The sequence below is a fragment of the Haliotis rufescens genome, unplaced genomic scaffold (assembly GCF_023055435.1).
Source record: "Haliotis rufescens isolate VD_foot unplaced genomic scaffold, xgHalRufe1.0.p SCAF_16, whole genome shotgun sequence".
Classification (NCBI taxonomy): domain Eukaryota; kingdom Metazoa; phylum Mollusca; class Gastropoda; order Lepetellida; family Haliotidae; genus Haliotis; species Haliotis rufescens.
The window spans coordinates 16,767,049-16,781,046 of record NW_025963846.1 but is presented as its reverse complement, the minus strand read 5'-3'; the positions used below and the strand labels follow the sequence as shown (position 1 = coordinate 16,781,046).

General features: G+C 38.1%; 1 protein-coding gene across 1 annotated transcript in view; it reads left to right on the top strand.

Annotated features, from left to right (window-relative positions):
* LOC124121100 (hepatocyte growth factor receptor-like) overlaps positions 1–13,998 on the top strand; it is a 46,857-nt gene that overhangs the window by 16,962 nt on the left and 15,897 nt on the right. The window contains exons 4-12 of the mRNA XM_046484067.2: positions 2,057–2,179; positions 2,585–2,709; positions 3,120–3,284; positions 4,108–4,201; positions 9,781–9,993; positions 10,892–11,032; positions 11,626–11,839; positions 12,823–12,954; positions 13,782–13,871. Coding sequence (XP_046340023.2) covers positions 2,057–2,179; positions 2,585–2,709; positions 3,120–3,284; positions 4,108–4,201; positions 9,781–9,993; positions 10,892–11,032; positions 11,626–11,839; positions 12,823–12,954; positions 13,782–13,871 — 1,297 coding nt within the window. The remainder of the gene's footprint in view (positions 1–2,056; positions 2,180–2,584; positions 2,710–3,119; positions 3,285–4,107; positions 4,202–9,780; positions 9,994–10,891; positions 11,033–11,625; positions 11,840–12,822; positions 12,955–13,781; positions 13,872–13,998) is intronic.

Sequence of the window (13,998 nt, the reverse complement as noted above, 5' to 3'; positions counted from 1 at the left end):
CAATACCCGATGACGTAATTTGTGGAATTTTGTTGCAAGATCCATCGGCGAAACAATGCCATGTGACGTCAGCCTAGCAACAAGGTTGCTGGGGTCATCGAGTGTGCATAAGCTCCTCTCAGTGATCTATGAACTCTACACGCAATGTCGTTGAATAAGCCAAGGGATGTTGAGAGCTTTCAATATTTGTTCGTGAAACGTGTTCCGAGAGTACATAAGCACGCGTTTTGGTATTACACAATGTGTAATAAAGCTGTATGTTTATTAAACGGGTGATCTCTTCACGGGCAAGTAATAAATACATTTACAAGAGCATGAGGTCATGGACAACAGTTTGGCGTAGTGAGTAGAAAAAATAATGTATAAGCGGGATCTATAGTCAGTCTCACGTTAGTTTAAACCTTTTGAAATGAAGTATGTATGAATGTACTGATTTTAAAATAACTGGATTAGTAGTTATTTGTAAAATCAGTATTACCATTCAATAAAGTGTTAAGATAAACTCCCTCAGAGTAGAAGAATGAATCTTGTCGTACATCATTAAAAAAGGGACAGGAAATGAAATAGTGTGATACATTTTCATACATGTATCTACAAAAATATGCTGTATTGTCAGAAATGTGTCTTCCATATCGATGGGAATTTAGATCACTACAATCAAGTCTAAGAGAGAAGGTACAATCTGACAAAATCTACTTCCCTGACCTTCAATGATTGTTTCGCCAGGGTTTATCACTTTTCTATATTTCTCATCACATTCGGTGATACATCTGTGACGCTGGAGTTGATTTAAGTGCTCCGGCCAAGTCGGACGAACGCTTGTGAAAGGGATCGTGTTGAGTGTATAGGGGAAACAAGTCCTTCACACTAACCAATGTGTTTGCTTTGAATACGACAAACTGTGAAACATAAAGTGGCATGTAAGTAGATGTAATTGTGAGTTTTAGTTCTTTTAATCGCTCGGGACAAGTAGGACCGAACAAGGATCAAACACTTTTCAGTGGGACCATGTTGAGAGTAGAGAGAATAATGGCTTCACTTTAAAGAACGAGTTCGTTTAACATACGGTGTACTGGGACATTATAACAAGTGCGTTCAGGTGGACATAATATTATTACATAATAATCTAAGATGCATTTGTGATGTTTTAGTTGCTTTTAATCGCCTAAGTCAAGATTTACCGAACACTTACCACACACTTGTGATAGCGACCCTGTTAAGAATGAGGAGGAAAATTTACTTCACTTTTACGAACGAGTTCGTTATAAATACGATTTGCTATTCTAAAATAATAATTGGGTAAGTTAAATAATGTCCTACAGGTCTTTTAACGTTTCATGTTACTTCAGTTTTGTTTTCACTGATTTTGACCGCCCGGTTCAAGGCTGCCGGAACACTTGAAATACATATTATTGTGGTGAGATGAGAGACATTACTTCCTTTAACTAGAATCTAATGACTACGCAGCTGGCTATATCATAGGGGAAATGTGTTTGAAGCAAACATCTGTAATACTATGCCTGCGTTTCAACCTACATGTACTTCATTACAGGATCCAATAGGTCAAATACATAAGCATATGAAATCCTGATTACGTCGATGACAAAAGGAATAGATATATACTGAAAAATGCGTTTCGCAAGTCGCTAAACACTTCATTACAGGATCTAATAGGTCAAATACATAAGCATATGAAATCCTGATTACGTCGATGACAAAAGGATTAGATGCATACTGAAAAATGCGTTTCGGAAGTCGCTAAACACATTCTCCTTTGAATAGGAACCTTGAACTTTTTGACCCGGAAGAGATTTGTAAATTCTAGCTTCTCTGTAACACTATCCCTCTACGTGTGCCGTATTTCATGACAGGATCTAAATTGGCAAATACATGAATCTGATGGAATCTTAGACATTAAATCCCTGGCAACAGTAATGGATTCATTCGTAGAGAGGAATGCGTTTCACAATTCTCAAAAGATATTGTCCTTTGAAATGGAACCTTGAACTGTTCGACTCGGAAGGAATTTGTAAATAATTGTGTCCTATATTTCCAGGTGAAGGAGGTTGACATCTGTGAAGGCAGTCGCTGCCAGGAATGTAGACGTATCAGTCGTTGTAGTTGGTGCAAGAAGTGTGTATCCAGTGAGGCATGCGGAGGAAGCACGTGTAAAGTCCAGGTACTCAGATGGAGCTCAGTACGACCTGCATGTATTAACATCGAACACATATTAATCCGCTTACAAATAACTACACAATAAGTGTTACAATTCCGTAATGATAATGTACACCCCAGTCCGAGTTCAGATATACACATTGTTTTACATATTATTAACATCGTGGACATGTAAAATCGCATATAAATAATCACACACTACATACAATCCCTTATTACATGTGTACATTCCAGTCCGACTTCAGATATACCCATTGTTTTATCAGAGCCGGAGATTAATTAGAACTCAAGCGTCGTAATTCACTGCACAAAGTGAATATATTAAATTATGAATGGGTGACAACACAAACAAATATAAGGGAACACGACTTGAACAACGCCAGTGCCACACATATTTGTTTTGCTACAGAACTGGTATCCAAAGAAAGGTCCGGAGTCTGGGGGAACAGTCATCACGTTTGAGGGATGTGGACTCAATGAGACAGACAATAAAGTAACAGTAGCTGGGAGAGAATGTGAACTGAAGGACAGGAGGTAAATCAGCTTCAGTGGACTACATTATTACTCAGATGGAGATACGTGCAAGATCAGTAACGATTAATTATCACAATCAACAGTCTCATCTGGCACAGTTTGCATGATTCTGTGTCTGAAAGCCAGCCTCAGTAACAATCAATTATATGGACCATATTGTCAAGCAGGACTTATATGGTCGTTTCTTTGGAACTCAATACAACCTGAGACATCCATGCCATAACACTGCATGAACTACGTCCTTCAACACTGTATTATGACGTCGATGTCCGTGCAGGTCTCTGCAACCTAGAAATGACTCCTTGTGATTAATGCCATGTGAGTTTCGGAACGATTCTGATTTGACAAACATCAACGACTATAACTCACTTAAACTATCATGCTATTCATGTCCCCCATTTACATTGCAGTTTGACCAGGAGACGGTGTAAGCTTAGGAAAAGGGGACCCAACGATAAAAAGGCTGGTGCCACAACTGATGTGAGCGTTACGTTTCCTGGCTGCTCACTTGGCAATTTTACAATCACGTCAGACCCAGTCATTACAGATGTATTCCCGACAACATCCATACAGAGGTATGCGCTGTTTATACATATCTCAGCATTATCGACGCTAATGTGTTAAGAATACATGTCTTTGATATGTCCAGAGACCATATAATAGATTTAGAAATTCGTTATTCCGCAATATCCAGCTACGTTATTAAGGGATGCATCCAATTTATTGAAATCCCAAATTGTTAATTACTTAATCTGTTTTAAATGTGCAGCCACCTACTTTATTACACAGACTGTGTAGAAATGGAACAGCAACATGGAACCTGTTTGTTGGATATGCCGACAGTATAAAACAGCAATAAAACTCAAGGGGAGCAACTCTTGACTACTCCTCGGACAATAGCTCCCGAGCGCACCCCCATGTGTACGTCGGTGTGAATATGTATGTGCGTGCCTGTGTATATGTGTGCGTGTATGCATGCGTGTGCGTGCGTGCGTGTGTGCGTGTGAGTGTGAGAGAGACACAGAGTGATTAGCCAGGAGATGTAAACGAATCAAAACGACGAAATAGTACAAATGGATCTGGTGTCACAAAACATGACATCTTGTGTCATATATATTTTTTTAATTCGGCCATTACATACATCACTTATGTATCTGATCATACCAAAGTTTAAATATTAAGTGTACGAAGGAAAAAGGGCTAATTGTCAGCCATTTGAATATATGTCCGATAATTTTAATACAAACATCTCAAAGTTTCTGCAACTTTCATAATTTGACAATTCTTGTGGGAAGAAAAGGTTTCGTAACCTCATTCGTCGGTTGTTGTGTGGAAGGTAATACATCATGTCAGTGTGGCAGCAAGTTCATTGGTTAATAACTAATGTATGACTTGCAGTGGAGGTCTGACGATCACAGTCGTGGGGGAGAACTTTGACGCTGTAGAACAGCCGCGGATTGAAATGACTGTGCGTAACAGGACGAGGTTGGCGGTGAGTGATATGTTCATCTTTGCGTTCATCTATCACTGTCTGAAACATACATATATATGTAATTTACCACGGTGCATGTACAAATGTACGTCAATATGTAACCATGTGTTCATGTATCACTGTGTATATACATATGTATGTCAGTGTGTAACCTTGTGTTCACCTATCACTGTATATATACATATGTATGTCAGTGTGTAACCATGTGTTCACCTATCACTGTATATATACATATGTATGTCAATATGTAACCTTGTGTTCACCTATCATTGTATATATACATATGTATGTCAGTGTGTAACCATGTGTTCACCTATCACTGTATATATACATATGTATGTCAGTGTGTAAACATGTGTTCATCTATCACTGTATATATACATATGTATGTCAGCGTGTAACCTTGTGTTCACCTATCACTGTATATATACATATGTATGTCAGTGTGTAAACATGTGTTCACCTATCACTGTATATATACATATGTATGTCAGCGTGTAACCTTGTGTTCACCTATCACTGTATATATACATATGTATGTCAGCGTGTAACCTTGTGTTCACCTAACACTGTATATATACATATGTATGTCAGTGTGTAACCATGTGTTCATCTATCACTGTACATATACATATGTATGTCAGTGTGTGCCCATGTGTTCATCTATCACTGTGTATATGCATAAATAAGTATGTCAGTGTGTGACCATGTGTTCATTAATCCCTGTATATATACATAAATATGTATGTCAGTGTGTGACCATGTGTTCAACTATCACTGTGTATATACATATGTATGTCAGCGTGTGCCTATGGGTTCATCTATCACTGTGTATATATACATATGTATGTCAGTGTGTGACCATGTGTTCATCTATCACTGTGTATATGGATATGTATGTCAGTGTGTGACCATGTGTTCATCTATCACTGTATACATACATATGTATGTCAGTTTGTAACCATGTGTTTATCTGCCACAGTGTATATACATATGTATGTCAGCGGGTGCCTATGTGTTCATCTATCACTGTGTATATGCATATGTATGTCAGTGTGTGACCATGTGTTCATATAGCACTGTATATATACATATGTATGTCAGTGTGTAACCATGTGTTCATCTAGCACTGTATATATACATATATATGTCAGTGTGTAACCATGTGTTCATCTATCACTGTGTATATGCATATGTATGTCAGTGTGTGACCATGTGTTCATCTAGCACTGTATATATACATATGTATGTCAGCGTGTAACCTTGTGTTCACCTATCACTGTATATATACATATGTATGTCAGTGTGTAACCTTGTGTTCATCTATCACTGTATATATACATATGTATGTCAGTGTGTGCCCATGTGTTCATCTATCACTGTGTATATGCATAAATATGTATGTCAGTGTGTGACCATGTGTTCATTAATACCTGTATATATACATAAATATGTATGTCAGTGTGTGACCATGTGTTCAACTATCACTGTGTATATACATATGTATGTCAGTGTGTAACCATGTGTTCATCTATCACAGTGCATATACATATGTATGTCAGCGTGTAACCTTGTGTTCACTTATCACTGTATATATACATATGTATGTCAGCGTGTGCCCATGTGTTCATCTATCACTGTGTATATGCATATGTATGTCAGTGTGTGCCCATGTGTTCATCTAGCACTGTATATATATATATGTATGTCAGTGTGTAACCATGTGTTCATCTAGCACTGTATATATACATATGTATGTCAGTGTGTTACCATGTGTTCATCTATCACTGTGTATATACATATGCATGTCAGTGTGTGACCATGTGTTCATCTATCACTGTGTATATACATATATATGTCAGTGTGTTACCATGTGTTCATCTATCACAGTGTATATACATATGTATGTCAGTGTGTGACCATGTGTTCATCTATCACAGTGTATATACATATGTATGTCAGTGTGTTACCATGTGTTCATCTATCACTGTGTATATACATATGTATGTCAGTGTGACCATGTGTTCATGTATCACTGTGTATATACATATGTATGTCAGTGTGTAACCATGTGTTCATCTATCACAGTGTATATACATATGTTTGTCAGTGGGTAACCTTGTGTTCATCTATCACAGTGTATATACATATGTATGTCAGTGGGTAACAATGTGTTCATCTATCACAGTGTATATACATATGTATGTCAGTGTGTAACCATGTGTTCATCTATTACTGTGTATATACATATGTATGTCAGTGGGTAAACTTGTGTTCATCTATCACAGTGTATATACATACGTTTGTCAGTGTGTGACCATGTGTTCATCTATCACTGTATATATACATATGTATGTCAGTGTGTGACCATGTGTTCATCTATCACTGTATATATACATATGCATGTCAGTGTGTGACCATGTGTTCATCTTTCACTGTGTATATACATATATATGTCAGTGTGTGACCATGTGTTCATCTATCACAGTGTATATACATATGTATGTCAGTGTGTGACATGTGTTCATCTAGCACAGTGTATATACATATGTATGTCAGCGTGTAAGCATGTGTTCATCTATCACAGTGTATATACATATGTATGTCAGTGTGTAACCATGTGTTCATCTATCACAGTGTATATACATATGTATGTCAGCGTGTAACCATTTGTTCATCTATCACAGTGTATATACATATGTTTGTCAGTGTGTAACCATGTGTTCACCTATCACTGTGTATATACATATGTATGTCAGTGTGTAACCATGTGTTCATCTATCACTGTGTATATACATATATATGTCAGTGTGTGCCCATGTGTTCATCTATTACAGTGTATATACATACGTTTGTCAGTGTGTGACCATGTGTTCATCTATCACTGTGTATATACATATGTAGGTCAGTGTGTAACCATGTGTTCATCTATCACTGTGTATATACATATATATGTCAGTGTTTGACCATGTGTTCATCTATCACTGTGTATATACATATATATGTCAGTGTGTGCCCATGTGTTCATCTATTACAGTGTATATACATACGTTTGTCAGTGTGTGACCATGTGTTCATCTATCACTGTGTATATACATATGTAGGTCAGTGTGTAACCATGTGTTCATCTATCACTGTGTATATACGTACGTTTGTCAGTGTGTGACCATGTGTTCATCTATCACTGTGTATATACATATGTATGTCAGTGTGTGACCATGTGTTCATCTATCACAGTATATATACATATGCATGTCAGTGTGTGACCATGTGTTCATCTATCACTGTGTATATACATATATATGTCAGTGTGTGACCATGTGTTCTTCTATCACAGTGTATATACATATGTATGTCAGTGTGTGACCATGTGTTGATCTATCACTGTGTATATACATATGTATGTCAGTGTGTGACCATGTGTTCATCTATCACAGTGTATATACATATGTATGTCAGTGTGTGACCATGTGTTCACCTATCACAGTGTATATACATATATATGTCAGTGTGTGCCCATGTGTTCATCTATCACAGTGTATATACATATGTATGTCAGCGTGTAACCATGTGTTCATCTATCACTGTATATATACATATGTATGTCAGTATGTGACCATGTGTTCATCTATCACAGTGTATATACATATGTATGTCAGCGTGTAACCATGTGTTCATCTATCACAGTGTATATACATATGTATGTCAGTGTGTAACCATGTGTTCACCTATCACTGTGTATATACATATATATGTCAGTGTTTGACCATGTGTTCATCTATCACAGTGTATATACATATATATGTCAGTGTTTGACCATGTGTTCATCTATCACTGTGTATATACATATATATGTCAGTGTGTAACCATGTGTTCATCTATTACAGTGTATATACATACGTTTGTCAGTGTGTGACCATGTGTTCATCTATCACTGTGGATATACATATGTATGTCAGTGTGTAACCATGTGTTCATCTATCACTGTGTATATACATACGTTTGTCAGTGTGTGACCATGTGTTCATCTATCACTGTGTATATACATATGTATGTCAGTGTGTAACCATGTGTTCACCTATCACTGTGTATATATATATATGTCAGTGTGTAACCATGTGTTCATCTATCACAGTGTATATACATATATATGTCAGTGTGTGACCATGTGTTCATCTATCACTGTGTATATACATATGTATGTCAGTGTGTGCCCATGTGTTCATCTATTACAGTGTATATACATACGTTTGTCAGTGTGTGACCATGTGTTCATCTATCACTGTGTATATACATATGTATGTCAGTGTGTAACCATGTGTTCATCTATCACAGTGTATATACATACGTTTGTCAGCGTGTAACCATGTGTTCATCTATCACTGTATATATACATATGTATGTCAGTGTGTGACCATGTGTTCATCTATCACAGTGTATATACATATGTATGTCAGTGTTTGACCATGTGTTCATCTATCACAGTGTATATACATATGTATGTCAGTGTGTAACCATGTGTTCACCTATCACTGTGTATATACATATGTATGTCAGTGTTTGACCATGTGTTCATCTATCACTGTGTATATACATATATATGTCAGTGTGTGCCCATGTGTTCATCTATTACAGTGTATATACATACGTTTGTCAGTGTGTGACCATGTGTTCATCTATCACTGTGTATATACATATGTATGTCAGTGTGTAACCATGTGTTCATCTATCACTGTGTATATACGTACGTTTGTCAGTGTGTGACCATGTGTTCATCTATCACTGTGTATATACATATGTATGTCAGTGTGTAACCATGTGTTCACCTATCACTGTGTATATATATATATGTCAGTGTGTAACCATGTGTTCATCTATCACTGTGTATATACATATATATGTCAGTGTGTGACCATGTGTTCATCTATCACTGTGTATATACATATGTATGTCAGTGTGTGCCCATGCGTTCATCTATTACAGTGTATATACATACGTTTGTCAGTGTGTGACCATGTGTTCATCTATCACTGTGTATATACATATGTATTTCAGTGTGTAACCATGTGTTCATCTATCACAGTGTATATACATACGTTTGTCAGTGTGTGCCCATGTGTTCATCTATCACAGTGTATATACATACGTTTGTCAGTGTGTAACCATTTGTTCATCTTTCACTGTGTATATACATATATATGTCAGTGTGTGCCCATGTGTTCATCTATTACAGTGTATATACATACGTTTGTCAGTGTGTGACCATGTGTTCATCTATCACTGTGTATATACATATGTATGTCAGTGTGTAACCATGTGTTCATCTATCACAGTGTATATACATACGTTTGTCAGTGTGTGACTATGTGTTCATCTATCACAGTGTATATACATACGTTTGTCAGTGTGTAACCATGTGTTCATCTATCACTGTGTATATACATATATATGTCAGTGTGTGCCCATGTGTTCATCTATTACAGTGTATATACATACGTTTGTCAGTGTGTGACCATGTGTTCATCTATCACTGATATCAATGTGTCAGTTTGTATGTTGTATGTGGGTCTTTGTTACAGAATTGTACCAGAACTAACAAAATTACAGGAGACAAAGTATTTTGTTTGACGCCATCGTTCACACTGGAAGATCGAAATGAAACAACTGGCAATCTTTCTGTTATAATGGACGGAGTGGTAGCACATTACAACATTACAATTTATCCAGATCCAACCTTGGTGTTCACGCCAACGTCTTTGGAGGTCGGGGAAGGAGATATGTTGCACATACTAGTAAGTCTCATATACCAGGTTAGTACAATAATCAGCATATGCACCAGTTAAACAGACCGGAAGGTGTGATGTTTTGTATATGCTCAAGTTAAACATACCGGTAGATGTGATATTCAGTATATATACCAGGTAATCATACCGGCAGATGTGATATTCAGTATGTGCACTAGTTAAACATACCGACAGATGTGATATTCAGTATATGCACCAGTTAAACAGACCGGTAGATGTGATATTCAGATTATGCACCAGTTAAACATACCGGTAGATGTGATATTCAGTATATGCACCAGTTAAACAGACCGGTAGATGTGATGTTCAGTATATGCACAAGTTAAACAGACCGGTAGATGTGATATTCAGTATATGCACCAGTTAAACAGACCGGTAGATGTGATATTCAGTATATATATACAAGGTAAACATACCGGTAGATGTGATATTCAGTATATACACCAATTAAAGTTACCGGTTTTAAAATGTGCAGCATATACACCAGGTAAACATTCCAGTAATTGTGATATGCAGCATATACACCAATTAAATATACCAGTAAGTATAATAAGCAGTGTATGCCCCAGCTAAACATCGCAGGCACTAAGATATGCAGTATATGCACTAGGTAAGCAGGATATACCTCTTTGACATCTAGTTTTGTCCACATAAAAAAAAAATTAATTCCTCCAATGTGAGGCTCAGAACTTTTCAGTCTACCATGTACACCAGTGTAACAGAAGGATATGCTGCAAATGCAGCAGTTACACAGTATCAGTGAAGGTCAATGAGGTGTTTTAGGATTAAATAGTTACAGGTGTTATTGAGTATTAACCTTCTGCATTTTGCCACTAATCAGGTTATACGACGAAGCAGTAATAGTCGTGTGATGTCTTCTGTTTAGGCTACCCTCGATGGCGTCAGTGAAACAGATGTTCGAGTAGAAATCGGCCCGAACAATTGTTCCAATGTTCATTTCAATGGCACGCTGATCACTTGTACGCCTGTGTGGATGACACATACCAAAACGCCCCAGAATATCACGGTATAGTATAAGTATATGGAAATAAATACTAGACCCGAACATGTGTTTACATCAGTCAATCAATCAATGGCTCCGGTAGATATACGTTTATGATCAGTAATGAGATACCTGTACAGAAAACATAAAAGATTTGAACTTCTTGTGATAGCTTACAAAACACTTTTTGTTTTTGATAAAAATATCGAAAATTCATGGTCATCAGGTAAATCTTGTATATAATAGTTACAATTTATATAATTAAATCGTGAGAAAAAATCTTTGTTATTTCCAATTTTCGTACCCTGTCAATGAAGGCGCGTCCCCTAGGCATCCTTGTGATGGTGGAGGGAGGGGGCACATATGACCCAGTCTTTTAGGGCATCGCAATTTCCTGTGAAGTTGCGTCTCTAGAGCACCCCAGAAACCCGTGACTGTGGGTTCGAATCCCGGTTCGACTCGTTTATGCTTCGAGATTTGTCAGCACCATAGTGCTCGTTGGTTTCACGAACCTGACTCAGTAACTGTTGAAACTTCTCTATATATTTATCTATATGTAGATACAATCATCATATGTGCATGTGTGTATTTTAAATCTTTCCCTCCAACCACACCAGGTTAAAGTAGGCAACAACCTGAGTCTGTATGCTGGACAGATCATGTTTGTAACACGGAGGTCGCCTTCTTACCACAACATTATCATCGGGAGCGTGGCAACAGTCGCAGTCATCGCCATCATCGTTGTCGCTGTAGCCGCCGTCTGTATCAAGCAGTACAAATCAGCTCTGCATCATCCGCTGCAGTCGGAACTGGCGTCAACCACAGAACATGGTATGTTATTATTTTCGCACTATCTCTGCAAAAAGCAGGGTTACTTGTAGAATTCCGACTTTATCATGAAAATGTGTTTATGAAGAACCATCAAATAGTGATTATACCAGGTGTTCACGAAAGGGTGAGCGCATCCTGCCCCAACTGTAGGTAGCTCGCGTCACCAACACATGCAAAGGCAAGACCATCGTTGACCTGAAAAAGCATGGGAACGTATGGCACAAGTTAAATTATGGAATTGCATCGGGCATCATTTGTCACTGATGCATCATATTTGGAAATGCTTTCCACCTGCCTATCAGCATTGGTGAGACCTGGAATGTTGTAACCTTGATCAATCAACTTCTGCGCAAGATTCACATGGCGTTCTTTGATATCTTGGTAGTAGAGTATGCTCGATTGTATCTCAAGGGTTGAGACATGTAAACACCAAATGCTGTACCTGCAGGAATATTGATCGATATGAAGGGACAGTTTACAATGGGAAGTTGAAGTCATTGTCTTGTGGAGAGTCGTTTTGTCACTCTGAATCTTTATGCATTGACCTAAATATGAAACAGATGAGGCGGTCTCATGGTCTCCTTTATTTCTAGCTTCTAGGATAGGATATTCCAGTTACATCAAGATGTGACAGTAGATGTGGATATCAATCACTGGTTTGTTTGGTTCAGACTCGATTATTAACACTCGTCCGTCATATACCTGAGTGCGGTTAAACAACAAAGAAACAAATCATGTCAATGGCTTTTATTCTTTGTTTTTCCAAATTGCGTTCTCTTTAACCGTAAAAATAGACATATTATCATTGCCTTTGTAGCGACCAAAAAATCTCCGAGTACCGTGATGGGATTCGAACCACGCGCCTTCTGATCCGAGATCGAACGCCTTGCCCTCATGGCAAGCCGATAATGTAAGGAAGTCATCTGTGGGATGACTCCGGGCCCTGCTACTCTTTTCATCACTCTGTATGCATTTTGTTACAGGACTTAATGCGTACTTCCTATTGGAACCCAGAGTTCAGAAGCCGTTGTCCAAGGAACTGCTGCAACGTATTGAGCAGAGCAAGGTCATTGTGCCCGCATCAAGGCTGAAGCTAGGAGCTACGATTGGCTCAGGTAGTACCGACATTCTATTCTATCTGCATTTACTGTGGTTGTAGGCCACACTCCGTCGCAGTAGTGACTCAGCATAACACCACTGCCACAGGCTAATTTGCATATCACGTGACCGGACTTTTCTCTTGTTTGTAAACAAACACGCTTTTTCAGAAATCAGTATAGAACGGACTAATGTAAGTATTTGGGGGCGCTTTACATATTGTTTTGCATAACTATATAGATATGCTACTACAACTGTGACAGTGAGTTGTATGACAATATATATTTAGGCATCAAAGTGACCGTGTCGCTAGCTCTCCGTTGCGCTTCGATGACAGCACGTGGAGCCGTACAACCAATGTAAACATAGGATAACTACGCAAAAACAAGTAGATTTTTACGCATTTGCATACTTTCTCAATGAAAGTTAACCATTCTTTGACATTTGTTTATGAAAATGTGTAGACTTGTCAAACATGAAACGGATGAAAAGCATAATAATATTATGCAATATCTCGAATGGACTGTGAAAGATGTGACGAATCGTCACATGGCGCTGGCCTGTGGCAGAGGTACTATGCTAGCTGGCTGCCGGCCGCATGGCACTCTGGGTAGGAGAGTGGTTGTAGGTGCAACCATGTAAATTTGATATGTCATGTTTCATTCCATTTGCACGTCATGTTTGAAAGACAAAATGCACGTGACAGCTGAGCGATTTATGTGATTCGAGTTTGAAATGATCTTTTTCATTCATCCAGTTAATATGAACACAGAGAAGCCAGTGACATTGTTGGAAATGATGTATGGTATCTATGTACGTATGACTTTCTCCTTCGCTATTGCAGGTAACTTCGGCTGTGTGTACGCAGGCATGTTGTACCCAGAGTCTGGGGAAGAAGAAGGGGCTGAGAAAGTCGCCATCAAAACAATGCTGGGTAGGGCCTGGCCTTCTGAATATTTGTAGTGTTTCCCTATTACGATCCAATAGTTATTGGTTCTATATATGTAAGGGAACTGGCTGGGGGGTAGATTAGGTGTGGGGTCATTGTAATGTCTTTCAGT